The 27993-nt window shown below is 41.0% G+C and overlaps 1 protein-coding gene across 6 annotated transcripts; it reads left to right on the top strand.

Annotated features, from left to right (window-relative positions):
• The first annotated feature begins 16 nt into the window (after positions 1-16).
• Positions 17-26921, top strand: asap1a (ArfGAP with SH3 domain, ankyrin repeat and PH domain 1a). Of its 6 annotated transcripts, none has more exons than XM_062481649.1 (29): positions 17-93; positions 1228-1354; positions 10731-10803; positions 12238-12404; positions 12695-12769; positions 13517-13566; positions 13899-14028; positions 14328-14413; positions 14566-14641; positions 14841-14927; positions 16436-16536; positions 16657-16726; positions 17283-17370; positions 17777-17825; positions 18027-18193; positions 19177-19310; positions 19619-19710; positions 20073-20259; positions 20418-20503; positions 20628-20743; positions 20911-20978; positions 21109-21216; positions 21417-21651; positions 23221-23373; positions 24064-24139; positions 24335-24399; positions 24580-25094; positions 25226-25348; positions 25967-26921. In XM_062481649.1, the coding sequence occupies exons 1-29, from the start codon at positions 32-34 to the stop codon at positions 26039-26041; spliced, it is 3441 nt and encodes a 1146-aa protein (XP_062337633.1). In that variant the 5' UTR covers positions 17-31; the 3' UTR covers positions 26042-26921. The 6 variants fall into 6 exon arrangements, with proteins under 6 accessions (XP_062337633.1, XP_062337631.1, XP_062337632.1 ...); XM_062481647.1 differs by having other exon boundaries at positions 23221-23388; XM_062481648.1 differs by having other exon boundaries at positions 14841-14945; positions 16445-16536.
• Positions 26922-27993: the final 1072 nt, after the last annotated feature.

Raw genomic sequence — 27993 nt, 5'->3', positions numbered from 1 at the left:
GTCTGGTCCAGAGACCTATATTGGTGTAGACATGAGGGCCTCATCCTCCCGCTTATCCAGTGTTTCGTCTCGTGACTCACTATCATGGAACCGGTAAGTTTACTGTATGAAACTGATTCCCATAATATGCCTGTAAGCGAAAAATCTTTTGCGCAACAGTTGAGCTACGTTGTTTCTTGTTCTTACAATTAAGTCATAGCCTATTGATCCACTGTCTTAAAGCCATTTGCGGAAATCAGTCGCCTCACATTACCTGTGGCTAACAAAATACATTTTATAAATTGGCATGTGCTACAAATGATCACCTCCAGGCCACGCTATTGCAGCGTGATTTAGCCTACCAAACATAAGACATTACAGATCAAAAGGGGTCCTTAAGTTTTATTAACAGGAAATCTTGGGGAGGTTTTTACACTGTTTCTCTGCTGAAATTCAATGTATGTATTTGAAATTGATAAATGGAATGCGATTAGATAAATCTAGCCTATAGAGTTGATACCCTAGCCTTTTCAATTTGCATAGAAAATAGTTGTCGATCATTTATTTTAACATGCAGACCTATAAGTGATCCTAATCTCTGAGGCTATTACTAATACAATGGAAATTGGTGTAGGCTACATTTTATGAAACGGTTTATCATTATTTTATCCCATCTTTGGTGGCGGAAGCATGCGCAAACCGCTTCCTTGTTTATTGCCGTCATTGAACGCGGGGAGGAGGAAAGTATGCGTGCGTGCGTGCGCTAGTGTCAGAAAGCAGATAGGTCTACTCAGTGCGAAAGAAAATTAAGGGAAAAGAAAGGGAAGCGAAGAGTAAATATAAGCGGTCACCCGAGCCCTTAAAATAATATCATTAACGGAATTTCCTTGCGCTAGTGCTTTATATTTTCCAACCAACACATCATATCAAAGTTGGAAAACGCAATGTGGATATTTGTCATCCGAACGCACAATTCGTTTTGGTGGAGTGGGAAGACAACAGAATCTTTGTTTTTATAGCTAAAAGCGCGGTATTAAAACGGATTGGGCAGAGGTGGTATTTGGTTGAATTTGGCTTTGGACATTTTTACATATTTTTCAATATCAATAACATTTTAATTCCACGTCGTATTTCATCAAATATCCAAGGGTAAGAGCCTACCCTTCAACTGTTAATTTCATATTCATGGTCTAGGCTCTGAATTTTTCCTCATCCCTTTTTTCGGTCGTGGCGACTTCTTGGTTGAAGGATGCCAGACCAAATCTCGGTGTCCGAGTTTCTCTCGGAAACCACAGAAGACTACAATTCGCCAACGACCTCCAGCTTTACCACCCGGCTGCAGAGCTGTCGGAACACGGTTAACGTCTTGGAAGAGGTAAGGCCAATTTGAAAATCGCTTGTTAGCCGGTTAGATGTATACTGCACAATCGGTGTTGCCTGTGCATGTAAAGCACCATGGAACGTTGTCAACATAGGCCTGATAAATGAGACAAATCCCTGTTTAAACGCAGTCGCACCATAACATTCTGCAGACGACAATGTAACGGGCAACCCAGTTCTACTCTCCCAGTTATATCCTAGTGTATGCAATATGAAAGCCCACATATTTTCCGCAGGGATGAGTGTCGGCATGCGGAAGAGGTCAGTGATAAGCTCAGTCCATTGTTCTAGGAGGCCGATGTAACATGCTTAATTATAACGCGCTTGTTTTGATAATGAAATATAACATTAGCTTGACAGCATGTGTCATACATTTTTACGTCATATGATGGAGAAATCCGCATAACTGTTTGCATTTTGTGCAGTGAGGCATGAAATGCCCATGATTCATCAGGGAGAAAAGTTTAAATACAATGATTTACAGTTTAATTTATCAAGTTAAAACTTTATCTTTAAAGATTCCCTTTATTGTGTAAAGATTAGCACACTGACAAATTGTGATGAATTTGGGGAACCTCTAAACCACCGTATTGCTTAAGTCAGATGAATATTACTACCTGTGGAAGGCTTGAAAATACTGATGATTGGTCACACCTGTTCTTGGGCAGACATAAAATGGAAGGTATATATTTCAACATTCGTAAGCACGTAAACAATATTTTAATATGATCTGGTGCTTAGTTCAATAGCCCATGTAGTAAGGTTTGTTGGAATGCTATGAACATCAATATAACATCATTTTATGAGGCCAACATCACAAACCTGTGACCAACTATCACCATGCTGAATAACCAGTCAGCTAATTAGTATATGGCGGCAAAAGCACAGGAATGTCACGAAAGACCACCTGGTTGCAATAACCCAGTTGTCTACCCGTTATATTCATTAATGAACGTCACTTCCAGTGACGTAGCCCTCTAGGAAAATCTCTGAGATTTGACTGGTAATAATCCATTAAGTGGCTCTGGTTAGTGCATAATGCACAGCAAAAGACCCGAGTGCCATGAATTTTACGTTTAGAAGCCAAGCTGTTTCAGTCAAAGGTTAATTCAGCGTCTTGACAGGTGGATCCATTCACAACAGTTGGTCCCCCCGTCTTATGTCGGTAGGAAAGGGATATAAAGACACACATAATTATCAAATATGTAAGCCTATTGCTTACTACCCACATGGTTTTGTATTAAACTACGACAGAGCCGCATACATGCATCTAGTTGTGCTGTAGCACATGAAGAAGGGATGAATCATCTGTGCCGCTGTGCTATCCAAAGTGTAACTTTTAGTTCCCCCTGCACGCACAGTACTGCATCTTTGTTTTGTAAGTCATTTAGTACTGATATTGTAACAGGAGTGGCAACACCATAGCACTGAGAACGGTTACATATGTCTCAAGGACATTGCTTTTTTGTTTTTTGTTTTTTACATCAGTGCCTGACTACCTCATCATTCGGTTTGTGCGTCTTGCTTAGTAAAGTTGTATCAATTAGGTTCTATTCAAGAATAAGGATGTCAAGGTAACCAAACACTTAACATAAAGCACAATTATTTATATATCTTTTGACAAGCTACCTTTTCAGAAGCTAACATGTAAAGTCATCTTATCCTCTGAGGAGTGGAGATTTGTGGTGGGGCTAAATATAGATGCCCGGCCATAGCGCAGTTGTGCAACTGTGGAGTGGTTTTCATCCCTTTGGAGCTACGGTATTATGGAGGGATCGAGCGAGGGATTAACCTACTTTTAGAGGCAATTGTTCTGCTCTTACCTGGCCTGCTAGATATCTGCCATGATAGGGATCCAGGAAGCGGCACAGAAGGGGAGCTACCTCCATAGCCTAGGGAGGAACTGCATCTGTGCCATGGTTATTTTAATGCTGTACACTGTGTCTGGGTAAATAATAATGAATCAATTTAATGCATTCGATCTGTGAGTATGCTAGAAACGCTTGTGGTTGGTAGTAGTAGCTATTGTATCTGTGAATGCTTGTTCAGAGACTTACTGCGTGGGCTATTGTTGATAGGTGCGAATAATGGGCAGCGTGTGTATAGTCAAATATGTTTGATCCAGTGCATCAAGAATAACCATGGTAGCGGTACATGTAGACAGGCAGGTAGCACTGAATGCAATTCTGAATGAGCACGTCGTGTCAAGCTCTTGACAGGGATTGTTTCTAAAAGGGAGCAGGCTGGGCGAGAGGGAGCGCAGCTCTAAAAGTGAAAGCAGCCTGTGATTTGAGTTAATGATGTCTCCAGTGATGCCAGGCTGGCTGGAGCACTCAGCCACAGGAATGAGTCATCCACAGTGTCAGGTTCTGCTTTCCAGTGGCTGCTAATTGATCAATTCATTGTTCCTTCCCATGTGCACATGTATGTGTGCATGTGTTTACTTGCATGAGCAAGCAAGACTTTGATGTTACAGTATATCCGGTGGTTCCTCTTCTAGCTGTATCCGTTTGCATTGGCAAACAGAAGCATTATAGGTCTTGCACTGCCAAACACAGCCACATTACATTACATCCCTCCCAAACATACTGAGCGCCCAGAGATTATGTTTGCCTTCAGGCATACGATACACCTTTGCACAGATATCCTGGATGGAGTGCAAGCTCACTGCTATAGCTTTCACAGTTACATTTCTGTGGTGAATTTGACTTGCTTCTCAGCCCAACCTTCTGTGATTGAAGATCATTTTAACTAGCATCTTAGCTCCAAACCACAAATCACAAAATGCACTGATTAATTAATCAGGAGTTATATTTCATTGTGCTGACTTGGATTGAGAGAAGGAAAGCTTTCCAAAGAGCCTTACATTTATAGCTTGTCTGTACTAACAATCCACATTTGCTTCATGGAAATCTTGGTTACCTCTGCCACCCATATCATCTAGGAATCTTATTCTGCATTTGTCCTCTTTTGGTCAAATATACAGGTATGATTCATTAGTATTGAATGTCATTGTTTTTCAGGTGTACTTTAACAGTAGGAGAGTGACCCCAGCTTGTGTATGTAGGATGGAGTTGTCCTTGTTCAGGTAGTTCAGATGACCCAAAGGTTCATAACGAACCATCGTTGTGTTTACCCAATTTTACCCAATACAAAAACAAATAAAAATAATTTTCTTTTAACCATTTCAATGTGGGGGGTCTGACACAGCCCGACAGTTAAAAGAAAATGCTTCACTTTGTTTTTTTATGAGGTAAATTTGTCGCAATACGACGGTGGGTCACAATGACTGATGGGTCAGAATGACCCGAAGATAACACAAGGGTTAAAATGGATAATGGTTTTGCTGGCGCAATTCCACATTTATTTATTTTGGGCTGTGGCAGTGAACAGACTATCAGGCCAGAAAGACTGCCAGAGATGCCTGCCCATGCCATCGACCTGAACATTTAGACTAGTTATCAAAGTATGATGGTACAATGGTACTTTAGCCTTAATCTGTTACTGGCAATAATTTGCAAATCACGTTGATCAAATACCCCATTTAACTGTGATATAATTTGATTGAAACCTAGTTACTGTTTTTCATATATGAAAAATTGCATCACATTGTTTTTTATAAATGCACAATTTTTCATTTTTGTCAAACCATTGAATGCCATCTGTCTAATCCCAAAATTTGGATCAAATTAGATCAGAAGTGTTGGCTGTTACAGTACATTAGATAGTTGTAGGCAGTCTGGTATAGACATCTGTGTTGCAATCTGTGTCCATTAAAAAGCTTGTGACCTTATATACAGCTGTCTGTTTTTTTTCTTTCATGAATGCAGTGATAATAATGTGAAATAATGTGTTGTCTATTGACAATAACTGGTTTGGGTTGTTCACAATTTGGCTTTGGGGGTAACTTGAGTCACTGTGAGACTCAGTGAGAGAGAAGATTAAGAACAGAGAGAATGACAGATAGAGACAGAGAATGCTTTTACCAAGAGTGATAACGCCCTTGAGGGAGAGAGAGAGAGAGAGAGAGAGAGAGAGAGAGAGAGAAGGAACAGCCAGACTGAGAGAACTCCAGGCAGAGACCCTGCTCTTTGAAGGTATTTTAGGGACACAGACACAGATTAACAACCTAAAGACCTTGTCCCCAGTTCCCGTTAGGGGTTCATTCCTACAGAAGGATGGCTAAGGTGGTAGGCTGATACATTAGATTTGTATTTGGCACATGCTCATCCATTATCAGCTAGTCCGGATCCAGGTCATGGTCTTCTTTATTGTCTCACTTGCAGCCAAACATTAAACAAACAAGTACTTAAAAATAACGACTTATTTCAAGTTGTCGTTTGTAATTTGTGAGATTTCTAGAACTCTTAAATATCACCAGTTAGATGGAGCTCAAACTAATTTAATTATTTAGACAAGCAACAATAAAAAGACACGTAAAACTAATCACAAACAAGAATGTACTAGATGGTTTTGTTCAACTAAACAGCAGAGGCTTCTTTACATGAAAGGCACATCTTTTGGATTTTGTCTTTATTGTGTCTATGTGAAATTGTTTGACTTAGTTGGGCTCAGCTGTGTCATTGTGGTTGACTGGTCTGATGTGGTTGTGTCTGGGGGACAGTGACTGTGTCTGAGGGACAGTGACCGTGTCTGGGAGACAGGGACTGTTCCAGACAATGCCTCTGAGGCTGAGCTACACAAGCCCGAGTCCCCTGTCTTGGGTGAGGTCACCAAATGCTACTCAAAAGTGTCAGGTAAATATTAAGATGTATTTTTGGTGCTTCAAATGTATTGCTCAAATTTTAATGGATGGTGAAAACAAGAACAAAATAGCTAAACAATATTATTCTACCAATATGAAGATTTAAAACGAAACACAAAAATATTAATCTGTGCAATAAAAACTAAATACATAATAAAACTAATAGGCTAGCATGCCAATGGATCTCCTTTTAGCGAGATCCCCAGTAGCTTTCCTAGTAATAATTCTCAGTGAGATAGGTGCAGGATACAAAACTCACCAGGCAGTTGCTCTTGTCATCTATCTAGTGAGTGTCTTCACCACTGCTGAGGTGTTGATGCTACACTTTCCAAAAGCCCCATCTTACACAGTGTGATGGTAATCGCAAAAGACATGCATTTGGCTAAATGTTTCTCCTAAGGAAATATAGGAGTTTCCTAGCTCTCACAGGGTGAGTTCTTCAGTGTACACAAGGCAGACTTGTACCTTTTTATATGAGCAGCTCAAGTCAAACTTGAACAGTTTACATTTTCAGAAAGCACTAACCTTCAACAACCTTTGACCCAGGGAAACAACCATGGTGCTGCATTTTCCATTTTGTTTAAGTACTATAGATGTTTGTTTGATCTTTCTCAGCATCAAATGTGGACTGATTTGTTTTGTATACAGCAAATGCAGAAGAGCTAATGTGTTTGAGTGCTATGAATACATGTGTCCACAATTTCAAACATCAAGGATGCAGTGAGTTTTTCTCCTCAGCTTGGAAATCTGCTGGCATCGTCAACGTGACTTCCAGGTTGTTCGTTGGATGACTCAGCAGTGCTTGGGAGTCTGTATCCATAGGGATACCTGTGAATGAAGACATAAACACAGTTAGCATGGTTTCCCCCGGAACATTTTTAAAACACTTAGTTGTAACGAGTGGGAAAGGATAACAGAAAAAGGGAGGAAGAGCAAATGCATTGATGCTACAAAGAGAGAGAAAGTGGCCATGATAGGCACGAAGAGAGAATGAACATCAAGTGAGCATGGTTTTATAAAACGGCCCAATTAATGTCAAAATGAAATGTCTTCACACTTTGTGTATCTTTTAGTGTGTGTGAGAGTGAGCAGTATCTGTGTGGCTTTGTGTGTTAGGAGTCACATGAGGAGCTATTTGTGAGCCAAACGTGCAGTAGAGATACAGTACATGGTACATGCTGAGTTTCTTTGGCCTTGGTAAATATGAAAGGCCTGTGAAGGACACTTCCAACAATGCAGTTCTCTGCTAAGTGCTGACCCAGTCCTGTGCTGTGAACTTGACCTGTCTTGGCAGGAGACAGACAAGATGTTGGCAGTTAAGTTTGGCACGCATTGCTGTAATGACCTCACTGTTAATCTGTGTGTGTACAGTATGTGCATTCATCTGTTTAACCTTTTCTTGTTAGGTTTTGGATCTCTTTAGGTCATTTGTACTGTACAATATGGGTTCAGCTTTTCTCAACCATTTGTAGTATTTTGTCAAATACATTTAGGAAAAAAGGGGCAAACATCATGTTGAAATACAGAAAAAGCCTCAGTCCCTTAATTAGTCTAAACACTATTCGTCATGAGAAGGATATTATTCTGACTCCTAGATGACTGGTCGTCATCCCTCTATAGGTCAGACCACATGCGCGCCTCACAACGACCTACATCCTTTGGGTTGGGTTGCTATGGAAATGGATGCCGCTGGCAGCGCAAGAGAAGAAACACGTCTGTCGCTGTTTAACGTGGCGTTTGCATCCCATCCCCCTCCCTTAATTGTGGAACCTGATGCTTTTTCATTTTCCATTTGTCTTTCATTTTCCAATTTTTCTCTTCCTACAGCATCGCCACTCCGTCCATATTTTCCTTGATCAGTGAGATTAATATTTGATCAGATTTAAAACTGGAATTGAACTATGACTGATGCCTTTGTTTGTAGGCTCAGAGCTCAATGGCTGAGCTGTGGAAAAAATAATGATGAAAAGGATATTATTAAAGAATCTCAAGTAAGCTGATGGTAGAGGATTGGGAAAGCTTTTGTGATATGGTCTCTGAGATAGTGTTTGAAAGGTGGAAAGAGAGAGAGAAAAAGAGAGAGGGAGTGTGTTTGTTTAGTGTCTGTGCCCCATAGCTCTGTCCACTTAACTGTGTTTACTCTGATTCTGTGAAGGCAGCTGGTAGTTCTAGGGCACAAGTCAGCAGATGTATTTTTGGGTGCTCTTAACGTGTTTGTGAAGGGCATAAAATGGGGTAGTTTGATTTGTTTCAGTGCCAGTTTGTTGATGGTGCTATATAGTGTTAGGTTATTAATATGTTTGACATTAAAATCTATCCTGTCTGAAGACAGAGCTATTTCAGATTTTTTGTAATACCCAGTTCAATATACCAAACTGTGTGTAAAGGAGGCTTGAAAGTCAAGTACAAAAAGGGCAAAGGAGTGAGGATTCAGATACCGTACCTCTTCTGCCCTCTGCTCGTCTTGGCATTTCCTCATCTGGCTGGCACTGGAAGGGACTAGAATAGTCTAGAGGACCTGAACAGAGAGGCAGTACTCCCTATGGGCACCAGCTTTGGTCTGGCCCACTTTGCTCAGCGTATCTATACCTCTCTCTAACCTGTGAGTTTCAGTGGCAGCTCATCCAGATGCCACTGATCCTGTACATGCACACCAGCAATTGATAATCCAGTTAATAATGTATGTTTTCCTGTACATGATTCTAAATGATTCCCTATTTTGGGGGGTTAGGGTTATGATTTGGCACATCAACTGACATATACCACTTTTTGGGTACTACAGGTTTGGTCAGCCTTATTCCTTGGGGTATCATGTAATTGTAATGTAAACCAAATTCAGTAAACTACATCATAGACACACTGGATTACAACACATTAGAGTAAACTGTTTGAATCCTAACCTGACAGTGAAGGTGAGTACACAGCCTACAGTTTGAAGTGCAGTAGACAACAAACCAACTCAACACATTCTGTAAAATGTAGTTTTCAGTTAGAATGAGCTAACCCTATCCTAGATTTACACAAATCAACAACTCCAATCAATATCTCCTTTATGGCAAATAAGATTTGGTGGAGAGGTTCAGGTGTTTAACCGAAGAGAAATGATTTGTACTGGCTTCAATACCACATGAGCCCCACTATTCGCAGCAGGGTTCATTAGCTTTTCACACAAATTGTTGATATATGCAAATTAGTCGAATTTAAATGACATTGGTTACAGTCAAAGTAATCCTGTCGATCTTGCCAGTTACCCACATTTTCCACGTCTGTGAACTTGTTGAACTTTCTTTTGCATATTATTTTTTATGTGAAGAAAGAAAAACATCTTAGTGGAAATAGAGCTCGAACAAGCTCTAGTATCTTTGTTTTTTGGATCACACTATTGTACAGGCCATCTGGGTTTACTAGACAGAGTCTAAGCGAAGCCCTTGTTGCCAAGATTACAATGAGTATATATACATCTGCCACTCCTATCAAGCCGCTGTCATTTAAATTGAGTTCCATTTAGCCTTTTACAAAGAGCTATATTGTATTGTTAGGCTTAGGTTAGTTTAATGTACAACGTTTAAGTACTTTTAATATGGTAAAAACATAAAAACATTATTTGTATTGTTTTTGTTTAAGTGATTATCTATGCTACCTAGCTCAACAGTGACAATATAGCAAGCCATCAGTAATGTTGGAAGTAATTCATCAGCACAATTCTTAAAGCTGTTTCTTCAAAGTTGCAATTACAGGGCCACTGCCGTGCCCTTGCGTAGTGCTGCAGTAGGCTTAACGTCTGCTATCGACTTTGTGTCCCTTACCATTTTGCTGGGAAACTGCAGGACTGTACCTGTAAGACTTGTAATGATGTATTGATCCTCCTGCATAGCCATGTGTCCCCTAAATGTGTTTTAGAGGACGATGACAGTAATGGATGCTATGTTATGTACAACTGCTTAATGTGCTTGAGGGATGCTTGAGGGATCAGTAACATAAATACACTAAGTGAAGCTGCCATTGTGTTTCTTGCTTAGGCCAGGTCCTTCGAGAAATAATTCAGCTTTCAACTTTTAGAGTAGGCACACAACAGTGGGCTCCTACAGTAACATGCAGTAACACCTGGGAGTCAGGTGGCTGAGCGGTGAGGGAATCGGGCTAGTAATCCGAAGGTTGCCAGTTCGATTCCCGGTCATGCCAACTGACGTTGTGTCCTTGGGCAAGGCACTTCACCCTGCTTGCCTCGGGGGAATGTCCCTGTACTTACTGTAAGTCGCTCTGGATAAGAGCATCTACTAAATGTAATGTAATGTAAATGTAACATGCATTGACTTGATCTACAGTATCATTTAGCTTAACAATTTAAATATGTTATCAAAAAAATCCTACAGATCCTCCCTTGTTCCATTACATTTCCATAATCTGTTCCAGATGATGATGATAATGATGATTTAGTAATATTATTATTTTTCTTAAACGAATGTAGCCATTCAACATACCTATGACACCCCTAGCCATATAGCTCTTCAACACCAGTGGAAGAATTGTGATTGGTTAAGAATGTTAAAATCAAGAATATAGAACCACTGTTCAAGGTAAGAATGTTATCCTATTGTGTTCACAGGCTTTGGATCAAGATCGAACAGCGCTTCAGAAGGTGAAGAAGTCTGTCAAAGCCATATACAACTCTGGTCAAGGTGCAGTGCATTTCATGTGGACTCAAGCCATAATTTTGCTGTCAATCTTGTTCTCGGTGTTTGCAAAAATCAGCGTTGTATGGCCACTTTGGGATTCATATTTTTTGACGAGGTAAAATCCTAAATTTCAACAGAATGCAAAAGCTTAATGGATGGCCTTTTCTTTTCATTTTCTCATTCTTTACTAGACAGGGGACCTATTGTCACTGCCTAGGAATGGTTCCATTAAACATAAGAGAATCAATGCCAGATGAGAATGGAATATCAGAGGAGAACGTTTTGGGCAGAAAGGTTGTGGAACCCAGCTCCTACTTGAGTGTTTGTCCTCCAGCCTTTTAAAACTACAACAATAATAATAATTACAGTAAAAATTATTGTGACAATTACAAGTTCTCAAGTCCTTTTAGAATATTGTTATGGTCCATTTACATTATTGTTATCAACAACATTTTGTGAATGCCATTGCTGATGATGCCGTCCGTCACTTTAAAAGTTCTGTCCTTCAGTCGGACTGACTAAGTATGTAAGAACGCATTCTGTATGCTTAATAGATTTAATTTTTAATTTATTTCTCTTTAGTAGACATTTATTGTCACAGTCCCCTTCTCTTTTGGTCTCTAACACACTGGTACATGTGTAGTGACCATGTATTGTGCACAATTTGTGTAGGAAAAACCTTCCTGATGGGGGGAAAAACAAGTTTTCATTTGATTCGAGACAGCTTTATTGCCTCTTTCATCCTCCGGGTTGGAATACAGAGATGATAGTATGTCCCAGTTTGGGGATTAGAAGCAAGCAAAGAAGCGGATTTTCCCAGGGGTGTTTAGTTGGGATCATTTGTCGTTGTGTTCACACTGGATAGATGCACACATCCCTGCTTTGATGTCATGGTTTAGCCAGCCACATCATCTCTTTCCCACGAGGTAAAGAAATAATTCAGATAAAGACCTTCGAAGCATTGCTGTTTATATTGTAGCCTGTCTAAGGAAGGGGATGTAGTAACCATTCATTTAACTTAAGCAGAGTTAGTAGCTTTGTTGTTCCCCGCTGTACCAAGTAGTCTGGTGGTCATTGTCATTTTGAGACAACAAAAGAAAAACCTATTGTCTTTGCCCCAATCATTGTAAAGCTCCCATTCAAGGTCAAATCTTGAATAAGTTGGCAGGCAACCCAGTGGCTCTGGGGGAGATTTAGACTGAGTTTAGAGTTTAGACTGCACCTGATGCTCATGCTACGGAGGATTATGGCAGAATGCAGATCCATGTACTTGTGTAAATGTGTGTTTTTTAAGTTTGTGTTGATGTACGTAAATTGCATTGTCTAAAACATCGTTTCTGAAAATGTCTCTGAAATCAAGTGTAAATATCTGCAAATATTGTATTTTGCTTAACTTTTCCGTTAAAAGGGTTTGTTTTTCTTCTTCTATCAACACAGATCATGTTCAGAATGAGGAGACCTATGGCCATGCACTGGACAAGTTTGGCAGCAACTTCCTGGGCAGGGACAACCCAGACCTGGGCAGGGACAACCCAGACCTGGGCACAGCCTTCGTCAAGTTTTCAAGTCTAGTCAAGGAGCTGTCAGCACTGCTCAAGAACCTGGTGAGGAAAATTACTTAAAATATGATTAAGACATGTCAGCTTAACTATAGAACATGGGCAAGCAGCTAGTTTTGTTTATTCATTCTGGTATTGGAATGATGGCTGGAAGTTCCTGTAACCTTGTGATAAGGCTGTTACAATACTTGGATGCCTCTATGGACCAGAGGAAAACAGAACACATCTTGTGTATCCAAGTCCATTTATACAGAGGACATGCTAGGGTGCGATAATAAAATCCCCCAAAATATACTCATTTTTAAAATGAGCTTTCTTTCTCTTTTTCTCGCCAGCTTCAGAGCCTGAGCCACAACTTAATATTCACCCTGGACTCGCTTCTCAAAGGGGACCTCAAAGGAGTGAAGGGGGTAAGAAAAACTATGCCCTGTTCCCTTCCTGCCAAGTGCTGCCACTTGGCACAGAAATAGCCCCCGTGCCACTGTTCATTACCATCTTGAAAGTCTACATAGTAAATTTTTGAAAGCACTACTCATTGAGTTTCTTTCATCTGGCTGTCACAGTCTGAAATAAACTGCTTTGTTTTGGGTTTTTATTGCGACGCTGCCATTTCCCTGTGTCCAAGGATCAGAGGAAGCCCATGAATTGAGCTGACACTTTTTTGTCTCATTTTGGGTGTTAAACTGGAGAGTGCTCTCTGGAGACTGCGTTTTTGTACAGTCTGAATGCAAAACACTAGACACCAGCAGGTTTATCACCTGCTTCATAAAATCAAGCTGTATTTGCCACCATTCCTCCTTCTGATATCCACACTACAGTTGTTATCATGTTTGCTGGGTTGTGGCCAAGTACATTCGAGTTCAAAACACTCAATTAATTCAGGTTTATGATTAAAGACCTATTTGATGTCTGAGTGTGACCTTCTACATTTTACTGCCTTGGAATTAAAGAATGGGCTATGGTTTCTACCGAGCAGCATTGAATCGAATGAGTAATCCAGAACCTTTCCATTGGCTTAATACTCTTTTCTATTACTTATATTTTCTCAATAAGTCTTACAATCTGCTATGAATATCATGTAAAATAGAGTTGAAATTGGTTGGTGGATCAGAAGATCAATGTGAAATAACTTCAATGCAATTATTTGCCATCCCCAGGATATAAAGAAACCTTTTGACAAGGCATGGAAAGACTACGAAGCGAAGTTGTGAGTCAACATTTCTACATGCTTTTGTTTGTGTGATTCAAAGTGTAATGCTTCTTTTTCCTAAGCCTTATGTTTCTTTTGGTAATGAAGCACCACCTGCAGTACTGACTGATCATTGAGTATCATTAGGCCTATGTGCTCTAGACGGTAGAATACACAGTAGGGTATTCAAACTTCATATTGTAGCTACAATGAAATAAGCTGCACTTACTCTATGCACTTTTTGTACGTCGCTTTGGAGAAAAGTGTCTGTTAAATGAATGTCAAAATGTTAACATAACATAAACGAGACCCGGAAGGAATATAATAATATTTTCAATGACTCATCCCAGCACCAAGATTGAGAAGGAGAAAAGAGAGCATGCAAAACAGCATGGAATGATCCGGACAGAGATTACTGGTGCCGAGATAGCTGAGGAAATGGAGAAGGAGCGCCGGCTTTTCCAATTACAGATGTGTGAGGTCAGTGTGGGTGTAAATGTCTGTCTGTTCAGCTACACACGTGATTTAGTTGTGTCTTTAGCCATTCTGACTGAAATTCGGACTGAAAGGGGATACTTTAAACCTTCCTTGTTTTCACTGTAACCTGTAATATCACACGGCCCCCCGTTGTTTTTTTAGAGTTATTTCTGTAAAAGCTGGACACATTATTGTAAACACATTATGAAAAATGTGTTTACTCTTATTTGATTGTCTCTCAATAGCAGATGTCTAACTGATTAGTCATGTTTTTCTTGTTCGAATAACCCTTCTCCCAACAGTACCTGATTAAAGTAAATGAGATCAAGACCAAGAAGGGAGTCGATCTGCTCCAGAACCTCATAAAATACTACCACGCACAGTGCAAGTAAGTGCACTGATGGGTACAATGTTAACCCTGCCATGGGAATTGAGCTAGTCAAAGCAAGTTTACCAAGCATACAAATATTTTTAATAAAAATGATTTAATGATCTAATCCTTGAACAGTTAGTTATAAATCGCAATCTCCATGTTCACAGCTTTTTCCAGGATGGCATGACAACTGCAGACAAGTTGAAGCAATACATCGAGAAGCTTGCCGCTGACCTGTACAATGTAGGTGACACGCTTGACTTTCATTATTCACTACTTATAACACCACTTTTTATTCCTGCACTGCTCTTCGAATGAAGGGTAGTGACAAAAGGCTTTTGACAAAATTCTGCAAGCAGTGTTTCAAATGTATCATTTGAGGTTAATTAGCACCACTAACTAGGGATTCTGCTAATGATGTTGTAATGTTGTGTCTTAACAGATAAAGCAAACCCAGGATGAAGAGAAGAAGCAGTTAACTGCTCTCCGGGACCTTATTAAATCCTCTTTACAGCTTGACCAAAAGGAGGTAAGCCACATGTTTCATGTAACACAAAGATGTCCATGATGGTGTTCTGAAGGATGAAATTCCTTATTGTACAATGTTGCTTCAAAGCACATCTGGGATCAGTTCCAAAAGTCTGAACTTAACTAAAATGGGATAAATGGGATACTCCTCTATGATATAAGTAGTTCTAGTGAGAAATCTCTTGTTTCATTTTGCTCACTTCATTGGTGATCGCACCGAGACATGACCACTGGCCAGGGAAAAGGAAGGTATTGTGTGCTCAATCTAGCAGTGCCCACTGAGTTCATCCCCTGCGTTGATCAGCTCAATGCTGCTCGCATCTCTAATATTTATTTTTAAATTCTTAGACGAGAAAATGGCAACTTGAGAACTGACTTGAGAGAACGTCTCAAATGTTAGCATTCATGTTATTATAACACCCATATTTTAGCTGTTACAGCTAAACACCTGACATGACTTGATGAATCTTTAAGACATTTGTTACTTTGTTAGTAATAGTAGTCAGAGTGGCCAGTACTGTGCTGGAAGCCAGTGACCTGTGTCATACACTAACTGTTCAGTAAAATATGAACCCAGCGTTACTTTAGCTTTTGGTTGGGCTTCTTACAGCAGGCGGATATTTTGTACTATTAATTAGGGGCTTCCTGCTTAATCTATGATCAATTAATTGCCATTGATCATTTAAGTAATTATTATTCAATTTGAGCAATATATAATTCAGTCATATATAGGGTAATTTATTTTTGATTGAACTGCATATTTGAATGGCACGTCCACCTCTACATTCTCTTCATAAGATTCTGTAAACAAAACACAAATTAAATGTTCTCTCGTCTTGTCGCCCTTGTCTTATTTGATTGCCATCAGAAAGGGCCGTGTTCATCTCAGAGCATGCACTCCTCACTCTGTTTGAACTGTCACTGTGTCTGTGATCTAACCTATATGTGTGCCTAACCTACCACCTCTCTCTCCTTTTCATTGCCCTTTCTGACTGCAGTCTAGGAGAGTAAGTTCGGTCGAGTCTTTGTAAAACATTTTTGGATAGTAGTTAATGATGGAAAAAAAAGAATTTGCATGACCTTTGCTATTTTTGTAACGGAATGATATATTTTTTCTTGATTTTTGTAGTGTTTAACTACCATGGAACTACACAGACTTTTGCAGTACAAGTTATTACACAAGTGAAACTTGGTATAGGGAAGTTGGTCTTTCCAGGGGAAAGTGAATGTTGATCTTGTTTTGGCAAAACAATCTTCAACTGCTTCTTTACAATATCCACTTATCCAACTACCTTCATCCATACTGTGCTTCTTACACTTTTGTAATAACCTGTACTACTACCTTACTATAAGTATTGCTATGTAGTTACATGGTACTCCAAACTTTGTCATGTGTAGCCCAATATTCTTTCAGTACCTTTCCCCTGTTTACATACATTTGAAATCCATAAATGGACATTGTCAATAATTTGACAAGTTGTGTTATCCTACATGGCTGTTTCTGTGCAGGACTCTCAGAGCAAGCAGAGTGGCTACAGTATGCACCAGCTCCAAGGAAACAAAGAGTTTGGGAGTGAGAAAAAGGGCTATCTGATGAAAAAGAGTGACGGGTGAGTGGAATAGCTGGTGCCACTGAATTCTAACTCAATGAATTACCATGAATAAAATGAACATGGTTGGCTATTTCCATGTAAGGATTCTGCCTAAATGAGCTGTTCTCCATTTTCAAGGCTACGGAAGGTGTGGCAGAGGAGGAAGTGTTCCGTAAAGAGTGGGATCCTCACCATCTCCCATGCCACGGTCACTATTACATCATAACTTCCTCTCTTCCCTTCCTCTCTCTCGGTTTTAGTTTCTCTCTCTCTCTGTATCTATCTCAACTGAGCTGTGACTGATCCTCTGATTATATTCCAGTGGGTTAGGTAGGGGTGAATGCTGAGGCTGGTGTCTCCTGCCACCAAACCCACAGTTCACACGCTGCAGGGGGGCCGTGTGCAAATGAGGCTGCTTCATTAATGTTCTGTCCACGTCCCTGTCATCCCTGGTGGGGTGTGCGTGCATGTGTGCGTGCGTGGGCTTTGTGAGCTACACAATGTCAACATTATGAAACTAACATTGTGTGTGTCCCCGTGTTTGTACTACATGTCTTTCGGTTGGTGCTAAAATCTACTCGGCTAGTCAACACTGGATGTTTGTTGTGGTGTTTATGTGGTAGCAGACAGTGCACTGTAGCTGTTTTTCACACCAAACATGGTTACTCACTGAAATACGTGCATTTATTAATTATTTGAACTACTGTATGTGATACTATTGCTTCTTTTTAATGCTGTTGTTCATCTTCCCTTTTGTCTTTCAGTCCAACAGACAGCCAGTAAGGTTAAACCTGTTGACCTGCCAGGTCAAACCAAGTGGGGAGGATAAGAAGTGCTTTGACCTCATCTCCCGTAGGTTACTAGTCCACCATATAAAGCCCATTTTACTGTTGCATGAACATGACAGGGTTAAAAGGGTTCATTGCTGTTTCACTATAGAAGTGAAAAATAATGAGGCAAATTTCAGATCCTCTGAATTCACTTTGAACTCCGCTAAAATGTAGGTAGCTTACTGATGAATACGTTTATTAAAACAATGTATTTGTCAATAAATAGTGCATGTGCATTTTTTATCATGTGGATAGTTTACCTTCGCTTAGAACAGGACACAGTACACCAGACTGTTGGGAACTTGGGTGGGAACTTGAACTCAAATGTGTTACAGTTGACACGTTTGTACAAGGAGTTTGGAATAATATTATGTTAATTTATTATTGTAATATTACTGTATTCACGGTGTGTCTTTTCCCTCACGCAGATAATCGCACATATCATTTCCAGGCTGAAGATGAACAGGAGTTTGTCATGTAAGATGCTTTACTGAATATTCTTGTACTACATGGTAGTGTAGGTGTATTGTGTACTGTGACTGTACCAACAGATCTTTTTCAACAGTAAATAAAAAGGTGTCTGTGTGTGTGTGTGAGTGACGTGTGTGTCATCAACCTTGTTGAAATCTCTGCCAGCAGTGTCTTTGTGCTAATGTGTAAGTGTTTGTGTGCATGTAGCTGGATCTCGGTGCTGACCAACAGTAAGGAAGAGGCTCTGAACATGGCGTTCCAGGGGGGGCAGAGCTCAGCAGGAGAGGACACTCTGGAGGATCTGACCAAAGCTATCATTGAGGATGTACTCCGGATGCCCGGGAATGAGCACTGCTGTGACTGCGGCGCTGCAGGTAAGCTATACAATCATACACACAGTGTGTGTCAGCATAGATGAACAAGCATGAGCTAGTACATGTGTGTCAGCAAATAGGGTCGTGTTTGTGTGTGTATATGTGTTCTGGTGTGAAAGAAAAGAGAAATTATGAAATGTGTCATTTCAGTTCAATTTACTTTGTTTTAGTTGCTCAAGTCATCCGTTAAGTGAGCCAGTTCCATGCAGCTGTGTTGCTGTTCTCTATTTCCTGAGTCCTCCTCTGTTACACTTCCTGTAGCCAGACTCCACCCACCATTTTGGTATCTGGGCAAATCCTGCACTCTTGACTACTTGTGTATTCTGTGAATGCAGCAAAAATTGACGCAGTTCTACCCCCCCTTGTTCTACCCCCTCCCTCTCCATCTCTCTCAACCCATCTTTCCTCCCTTAGCTCCCTCTCTCTCGTTTGACCTATGCTTTGCTTACTAATTTTATTGAATTAAGCCCAATGAAATGTGTTCATCTGTGCCTGTAACTTGTTTTTCTTTTTCAATTCACACCGTTAACATGGTGTAATGCTGCGGTTGTCACCCAATACAGTTTGGTGTTTAATTACTCCGCCATGGATTGAATTTACTGTTCAAGGACGTTGCATGAAACTATTAATCTGGAAAGGATCACGCTCCCTCTTTTTGCTGATTAAGTGAAGTGCAATCAAGCCTTTTCGTATGAATCACATCTCCAAATAGTAATAGATCTTTAATTAACTTACTTTTAGTGGGTGTGATAGATCTCTGAGGAAACTTTCAGCGGTTCACTTTTTTTTCTTCGATATGTGCAAGTTAAAACTGGAAACCAACTTTGATATTTTATAATCAAAACTATAATTTCCTTGATAGAATTTGGAAAACACACATGATTCCATGATGATTCCAGCATGAGACGTGACAATATCATTAAAATCTGTGGAGTACAAGAAAATGAACTTCTGTTTAATTTCTCTTCTGTTTCTCTCCCCAGACCCCAAGTGGCTGTCCACAAACCTGGGTATACTGACGTGTATCGAGTGCTCTGGGATCCACAGGGAGATGGGGGTCCACATCTCCCGCATCCAGTCAATGGAGCTGGACAAGCTAGGCTCCTCCGAACTCCTGGTAACACAGAAACTTTTTGGGGATTTTAGTATTTTAATGTTTTCGCTTATCCCAAAACAATGATACAAATACAATTATGATTTATAGCTGTCATACTGTTTGGCTGACTGGTATTGTGATAAACTGCTATTTACAGTTGTTAATTGTTATGCAACACTTAATATATTTTCTGCACTTTCCTAATTGGTTTAGACAGATATTCTAATGCCTTTCAAGTTACCAATCACTTCCATTACATTTAACTTTTTAAAAGATGTGTTCTTGAAGTCAGTCTCTTTCTCCCTTTACCCCCCCCCCCTGCCCCCCAGCTGGCAAAGAACATAGGCAACAGCAGTTTCAATTATATCATGGAGGGAAACCTCCCATCTCCATCGCCAAAACCAACCCCATCTAGTGACATGTGAGTGCCCACGTATTCACTGAAGCTACAGGCTATGCTGCTGATGTCTGACACGGTTGAACATTGACTGTGTCGAGCTAGCCAGTATACCTACATTTGTTTGTTCTTATAGTTTTCTTTTGCTTGATATTACTAAAAATGATCTTATAGAAATACATATTGCTAGAACAGAACACTTGGTAGTCATATTCTTGAACCCTATAGGTCCTATTGGGTTTCTATCCAATGACAAAAACTCCAAATAGGACACTCCACAATTGTATGAACACAATCAGGTTGACAGATGAAGGTAAAGGCCGGTAATGCATAGGTTCCAATCAATATTTCCCCGTTGCCAACAAACTTGTGACTACCTATCCCAGGACAGTGAGGAAGGAGTATATCAACGCCAAATACATGGATCATAAGTTTGCTCGCCGGACCGGCGTCACAGCAACCAGCAGGCAGGGAGAGCTGTACGAGGCTGTGCGCTCCCGAGATCTGCTGTCACTGGTTCAGCTCTACGCAGAGGGGGCGGAGCTTATGGAGCCGCTGCCAGAGGCAGGCAAGGTGAAAAGACCTGTCACTCAAACCTAAACAGACAAATGGAAGACCGTTTCAGAGACTGTCAAACAGTATGCCAGACTTGTACGAAAGGCTTTATGTCACAGGGCTAACCGTCTGCAGTTAGCATGATGAATACAAACCGAAAACTGTCGTTTGTACAGGAGGCTGGAGAGACGGCTCTTCACTACTCTGTGAGGACTGCAGACCAGACGTCTCTGCATCTGGTTGACTTCCTCGTGCAAAACAGGTAGAGAGGCCTAACACCAACTCTAACATAACCCTGTGCAGGATCTGTGAATTTCTATTTAAATTTGTATTTTTTTTCCTGCTGGATTTGATTTCCTCTGTCTCGCCTCTCTTGCTCCATCTAGTGGAAACCTTGACAGGCAGACAGAGAGTGGCAACACTGCACTGCATTACTGCTGCCTGTATGAGAAACAGGAGTGCCTCAAATTACTGCTGCGGGGAAAACCGGACATTGACATAGGTCTGCTTCTGGAATATTTGCAATTTTTTATTGCCACTTTGTTATTTATTTACTGTATGTTGGCTTAACTGTGTTGCAGTCTTATTATGGTAATCTCATGGAAATTATAATGTCTTACAAAATTGCAGACTGCTTTTAATGGTGATCTCATTACTTTGTTCTTTCAGCCAATCAGAGCAGAGAGACAGCACTGGACATAGCCCGGAGGTTGAGGAACTCCCTGTGTGAGGAACCAGTAAGTGCCAGTTTAGCGCTGTAGCCTTTGCCCTTAGCCACCAGGCGAGAGCACCAACCGCGTCTGTACAATTGAGCCTGCTAACCGAGTAACCCTGCTTACCTTTGGTGCTCTTTCCCTCCATCCGTAGTTGGTGGAGGCAGCAACAGGGAAGTTCAACCCTCATGTCCATGTGGAATATGAGTGGAGCCTGCGTCTGGAGGAGATAGACGAGAGTGACGACGACCTGGATGACAAGGTTCTCAATGCCCCCCCCCCCCAAAAAAATAAAATAAAAATTGTTCTTGTGTGACAGTAATTGTGTCTGTGAGAACTTGCATCTAATTATTCCGTGAGGAGATGAAACGGAATATCTCAGCACAGGTCTTGAGCTCTAGTGTAAGCTTAACAACCAGTCCCGTGAGGATAATGTTAGAATGAATCAACCTCCACCCTCAGCCCAGCCCCGTGAAGAAGGAGCGCTCCCCACGGCCCCAGAGCTTCTGCCACTCGTCCAGCGTCTCCCCCCAAGATAAACTCACTCTCCCAGGGAGCTATGCTCCGCACAGAGACAAGCAGCGGATGTCCTACGGGGCCTTTGCCCACCCCGTCTACAGCACCTCCACCGACACTCCTCCGTCACCTGGGCCCGATGCTTCTGGGGCTTCCCTGGGGGGCTGGACCACTGGGAAAGGTAGGACTCCTTGACTGGCTGTTCCTGGAGGAGTTTTGTACCTTACATTTTTTCTGTAATGAACAGGGTTCCTATTTTTGGAACAATGAGATACAGGTAACAGACACAACAGAATACACTGGATTTGGATAGCCCAAGTTGAAGAGGTTTTACTGTTTGCTTTTGTATTTAAAACTGAAAGTAATAAATCACACAAACATGTACACACTTGATCACATTCTTTGTTTTTCGAAGTAAGCAATTAAGCAGTAATTCGTCGGGCGTTAACCCCGTCAAGCTGGAGAAGCTGATCATACTAACACACAGAGAGGACTGCACTCACAACGCTGCATAGCAGCCAGAGTAGCACACAAGCTGGTACACTTGTGAAATCTACAGCGGTTAGCCAGATAAGTTTGAATGCCGAGCTGGGATGCACCTTTTTCCAGCCTTGGGCCCTTGGGTAAATGGAAGGTGCCATAGAGGGTTACAGCACTGTTTATATAAGCCTTACCTAGGAATGTAACAGTGTTCAGAGTTTGAGGGTTTTGATCCAGAGACATTTAAACGACAAACTCTTAGTCAGTTACTGTTGCTGCATAGTTAATGTGTCTAGGTTTGTGTTTAACATTTAGATTAATATTGATGGAGATAAAAAAATAAACTGGTAATCTATTGTTTTTAGACATTGCTTTGTGTTCTTGTCCGTGTCAAAAGACACCAAACCAACGTTCTGTTCAATATTTATAACTAGTGGTAAGAACCAAGGCCTAATCATAATACATATTGGGGGGCACACATCCCCCCCAATATTCAAATCTGGTCAAAATGTCCAATATATTGATATAAAAATATTAATGTGCTACGCTACGACAGGCAACCACGCACGCTGTGCGAAATGATCATAAAAATGTAATTTGTCCCCCCCAATGTTGACTCCATGGCTACGGCCTTGGTAAGAACCAGTCAGACAGAAGGCATTCACACTGCTTCAGCAGATCACACTTCACATGCTTGTTTTGCCTTCATATGCAAATGCTGCCCGCCAGCACCATGTTTCTCAACGCCTTGGTTCAGTAAACTCCAACTCAAAATGAAAGCACGTAGCTAAATACATAGATTGTTTACATTAAGTGTGCAGTCTGTGCAGCCTACACAAGTTATCCCATGTTTCCCTCATATTCAGAAACTGCAAGTTTGCATTGAGGGGAAAGCAAAAAATCTATAATAATTTGAGGATGTTGAAGCTGAAACGATTTATCTGCTTCAGACAAGCTGAGATGTTATTGACCAAAAAAATCTGCATGACTCAACAAGCCTGGCCACTGGCCAAAGCAGATTCTGCATGTTGAACAGACAGTGAAGTGAGTCCAACCCCACCTCTTCACCTCCATTGTCAACTGGCAGGTCTGAAATGTACTTGAAATTCAAGGCCCATCTGTCAGACCAGCAATGTTTTTAGCTGACTATTGGGTTGGTATGTGTGTCAGGAAGAATTTAATTGCTGGACAAACAGACTTATTTGTCTTCTGTCTTACATGATTACTTACTGATTTGTCCCTTCACATTTAATACGTGTCATTCTTCTAGGTGGCCCTCCCACCTCCCTGCCGCTGGGATCCCAGTCTGCAGGCGGAGGAGGTAGCTCCACCCTCAAAAAGAGACCCCCACCCCCACCCCCAGGCCACAAGCGCACGCACTCCGACCCCCCCAGCCCCGTCCTGCAAGGCCCCCAGAGCAAAGGTGGGGTCGCTTGGGGTGAGTGGGACTGTGGACCAGAAAGAGAAAATTCACGGCAATAACATCAGTAGTGCATGTAACAATAGATTCTTAAAATAACTAGAGAAAGTGTCTTTAGTGATTCACCACGTTCAAAATGTTATAAGTTAGTCAGCTGAATGGGTTCACTTTAAAAACGTTTCTGAGAGTTTCAAAGTGTTGTATTGCTATTAAATAGTGTCAGATTTCAAGGAATCCAGCATAATCCATGTTACAATGTTCAGCATGCACTGGTTCCTGTGTGGCTGATTTAAGCAAAGCTTGAATAAAAAGGCGTACCGAAATAGAGCTGCTCTTCCGCCTGTCCACTGGCCATGTGTGGTTCTGCTTTGCAACTTTTTAGGTTTACTTCCTCTTAAAGCATTCACACATCACCTCATGTCATGAGGCCTGAAGTCTAAGTAGTCATTGCTCCTACATAAGACTTATTACTGATACTGAGATCACTTATTTGGGATTGTGACTCAGTGTGGTTGGTTGCTTATGTACTTTTTGATCTTATTAGTGTTTGTACAGGTGAATTTTAAGACGCCACATTTCATATTTACAGATTAAAAGACAGTGTATAACTGCTATATCAGCTGTGTTGAACAATATAACTTGATGTGTGACACGCCACATGCAGCTGTGTAATATCCAACTGTTTCCACACAGGAAGTGAGTCCATTCCCCCACCAGGAAACAGGACTTCACCTGCTAACAAGTTTGAAGGAATTCAGCAGCAGCAAAGGTACAGAGCCATCACTACAGTTTTAATCAAAGGGCAACCTTCGGCTCATATCAGAATTGCCTAAATATAATGAGTACTATTGGACATCTAAAATGATGGTTTGAATTAAACAGTTTGTAAATGTAAATGTACAGTATATGTTTTACCTCCAAAAAATCCCAGACATCATACAATGTATTTATTTATTATTTTCAGCACTACCACTAGTAACACAAAATCAACACTTGGTCCAAGGGTTCTTCCCAAACTACCTCAGAAAGGTAGGGTTAATCTATTTCTATCTTTTGATTAATAAATCAAATTCAATATACTAGTGCATTTGTAAAAAAGAAAAAAAAAGTTAAATAATCTTTGTGAAGTTTGGATGTAAATCTTGTTTACAAATCCTGTCTGTAGTCTACCAACATATTTCCCCCTGCATCTCTCTCTCCTTGTTCAAGTGGCACTACGTAAGATTGATACTATCCACCTCCCCTCTGTGGACAAGCCCAGTCAGCCACCAGAGGTTTTCCAGAAGACAGAGTCTTCCCAGAAGTCCCCCCAGCCTCCTGACACCACAGCTAAACCCCCACTGACCCCTCTGGACACCCCTCAGAGAGCGCCTCTGTCCGAGAAACCCCAGCTGAGCGAGCTCCCCCCCAAGCCCCAAATCTCTGACTTGCCCCCCAAACCGCAACTGTCCGACCTCCCTCCTAAACCACAGATATCCGACCTTCCTCCCAAGCCTCAACTCAAAGACCTTCCTCCCAAGCCACAACTGGGTGACATCCCCCCGAAACCGTCCGTCAGTGAGAAACGCACCCCTCCAGACAGGGCAGGTACCAAGCCTGTGGCGGATGGCCAATTGTCTGGCCTACAAGGGGAGCCATCTCCCAGACAGGCCAGTGAGGAGACCAATGGGAGCCCACCAGGGGCCATGGAGATGCCTGTACCTTTGCCTCGCAAGATTAATACAGTAAGACGACAATTTTTCCAGTTCTACAATTGAGTTGTCCTGTGTTGTACCTAGCACTCAGAAACAATGCCGTGTTGTTGTCTTTTGTGGGGGGTTTTCATGTATTACCGTCAGTCTTTGTTTTCCTGCAGGGCAAGAGCAAATTAAAACGGGTGAAGACCATCTATGACTGTCTGGCAGATAATGAGGACGAACTGACCTTTGCTGAGGGAGAGGTCATTATTGTCACAGGAGAGGAGGACCAGGAGTGGTGGGTAAGTGGTCAGAACTAATTATCTGTAAGAGGCTTTCACTTAAAGGTAGGGTAGGTAATGTTTTTGAGAAGCACTTTTTGTCATATTTGCTGAAATAAACTTCACATCCTGATAGCAATCAAATTCTCTGACAGTAAAATAAAATAAATCCGATATCTGTGGCTGTCACAGGATTGTAATAAACACAATCAATCATTGCGTTCAGACCAAACTTAATGAGTGGACGGCATTCGGACCGAATGCAATGATTTAACGGGCTTCTTGCCTGTCTACCGACCTGTCTACCTACCTACTTGAGCGCACACTGCTCATGTAATCATTGCAGTAGTCAGTCGGTAGTCAGCTCGTTGTCTGGGGGAGTGGCTTTGAAGGGAGGGGGTGAGACATTTTAGGTTGGATACTTTCAAACTCACACCAAAATTGCTAGTTTCGCAAAACTTACCTACCTTACCTTTAATGTCATGTGAAAAGACTTCAAATGTGCAGGCTTTAAGTTTACAAACTGTAAATTAAAAGTTTGCTAATGAGTTTTTCCAATAATACTGATTGCACTCATTATATTAAGTATGGGCAACATTGTTTATTACTACTGTTGTTTTTTATTCTTTTTCTTTTTAGATCGGGCACATAGAAGGACACCCCGAGAGGAAAGGGGCCTTTCCTATGTCCTTTGTGCACATTCTGTCTGACTGACATCCGGAGAGAAAGGTGTGAGACCGCCTCCCACTAGCACAAGCCCTGCCCTCCCCTGGCTTCACATCGGACTGTGAGGGGAGTCTGTGTAAATAGCTGCTGTGGAAACCCAAACAAACATAACAACAAAGTAACATGTAAGACATATCCCACCCAGCCTCATAGTAATGAAGACTTGTTTGTAAAAATGCTGTGTTATCCTGCCTACCAGTATTACCATAGCAACCCGGCATGCACAACACTGGGTTTGCAGTAGCTATTGGAATCACGCACTTAAGAATTCTTGATGTACGCTGTATGTTTATATGTTAGCAAAAATATATGTATGTCTGTTAGTGTCTTTCTACATGTATATGTACACGTCAAGTGTATATCTATGTACTTAACACGTACATAATGTTGTACATAACCAAGTGTGCATAGTGTACTTACTGTAATTACCCTGCTTGCTTACAGAAGTAGGGCTATCTTGTTGGTGTTCTAATGTTATACCCTTTTAGATGGACTGTTTTATGTCGTCATCATCATCTCTTGAACTCCTGGAGGAAGGGCATTCATGGCCATGATAAGTTAATTAGTTATATTGCATTTATTATAAACCCTTAAAGGGATGTGAAAATATAAAAAGTCAAAGGTTTTCATACATTGAAGGTTTGTTTAATATTGATATGAGGTTATTTCCCACAGTATTGGTCATGTAGATTCACAACAGGCTTCTGTCCCTCCATTTATGGGAAAGAAAAGCACTACTACATGTCCATTTTAGACCCATTTGTTTCCCTCCATTAGCATGCTGCCTGTGTGATAACATCTAATGGAAGTAAAAGCATTTAGGAATTTATGCGAATGTTATGTTTGAATGTTTACGGTCAAGGAAAAATCCCAGTGATTGACTGTCATTGATGCTCACTTGCGCTAATATTTACTGTGACCACTCTTACAGTCATACTTCAGTACAGTATTGCTCATTTCCTTTAATTTCCTGGGACTATTTATGGTATTGTTAATGACCAAATCAAGTGATGTGTTATCAAAATGTGTTGTGTGACAGCACATTCATTGTCTCCAATCAGTGTCTAAATGTTACTTGAGACACGTGCTGAACCCAGTTTTATGTAAAACTCCTTTTGACATCTGTGCATGTACATAGACTTAGTCCACAATGTGAACATGTGCCCACCATCCATGTTGTATCACAATATAAAATGTATTGTAACCAATCCTAGAATTGTAATATGGAAGGTTTATGGTGAAAGGGATGATTGCTTCTTATACACCCCCTCACAAATTACAGATGGCGTTATAGGTAAAAAGCACCCTAATAAGACTGCCATTGTAAACAATTATAGCGGTTTCCATTGTCACAATTGAATAAGGCATCTACATGACGGGTGAGTGAGACGTCTAACTTGGCTTTTCGAACTTCCGGTGTCATCTTAAAATGACATTCACTGTTACAATTTCTTCTATGCATAAGACTGCTGGAAGGCCTGTATGATGGAAGTGCAGTCCAGTATTGGTGACTACATTGGGGATTGGAGAAACAGAACACAGGGAGGCCCACTGGCCCACAAACCCTAACCCTTGACCCTGGTCACAGACCAGTCTGATTGAAACAGGCATTCAAGGATCTGCTGAAAAAGACATATGCATAATCTCATTAACCTTCAGGACTTTTATGCTTTCTTATTGTGGTCAAATATGATTTTATTGTTTATGTTCTTACAGTGGAATCAGTTGTGACCAATGAAACACTTGTAATGAGGTAACACTAAATTGTTTTACTTATGTTTTATTGTCATAATTAACAAAGACAGATGTATTTATGAATGCCTCTTGTATTTTGGATGCTGGTATTTTTATGGACTGTTGTAAGTGTGAAAGCAAAAACAATCCAGAGTATTGACAGTTAATTGTAGAATCTTTGTTCAGACAGCAGGCCTCAGCGGTTT

This window comes from Osmerus eperlanus, chromosome 16, assembly GCF_963692335.1.
Source record: "Osmerus eperlanus chromosome 16, fOsmEpe2.1, whole genome shotgun sequence".
Lineage (NCBI taxonomy): Eukaryota > Metazoa > Chordata > Actinopteri > Osmeriformes > Osmeridae > Osmerus > Osmerus eperlanus.
The sequence above is the reverse complement of the archived record's forward strand: the minus strand, read 5'-3'. Positions and strand labels throughout refer to the sequence as shown.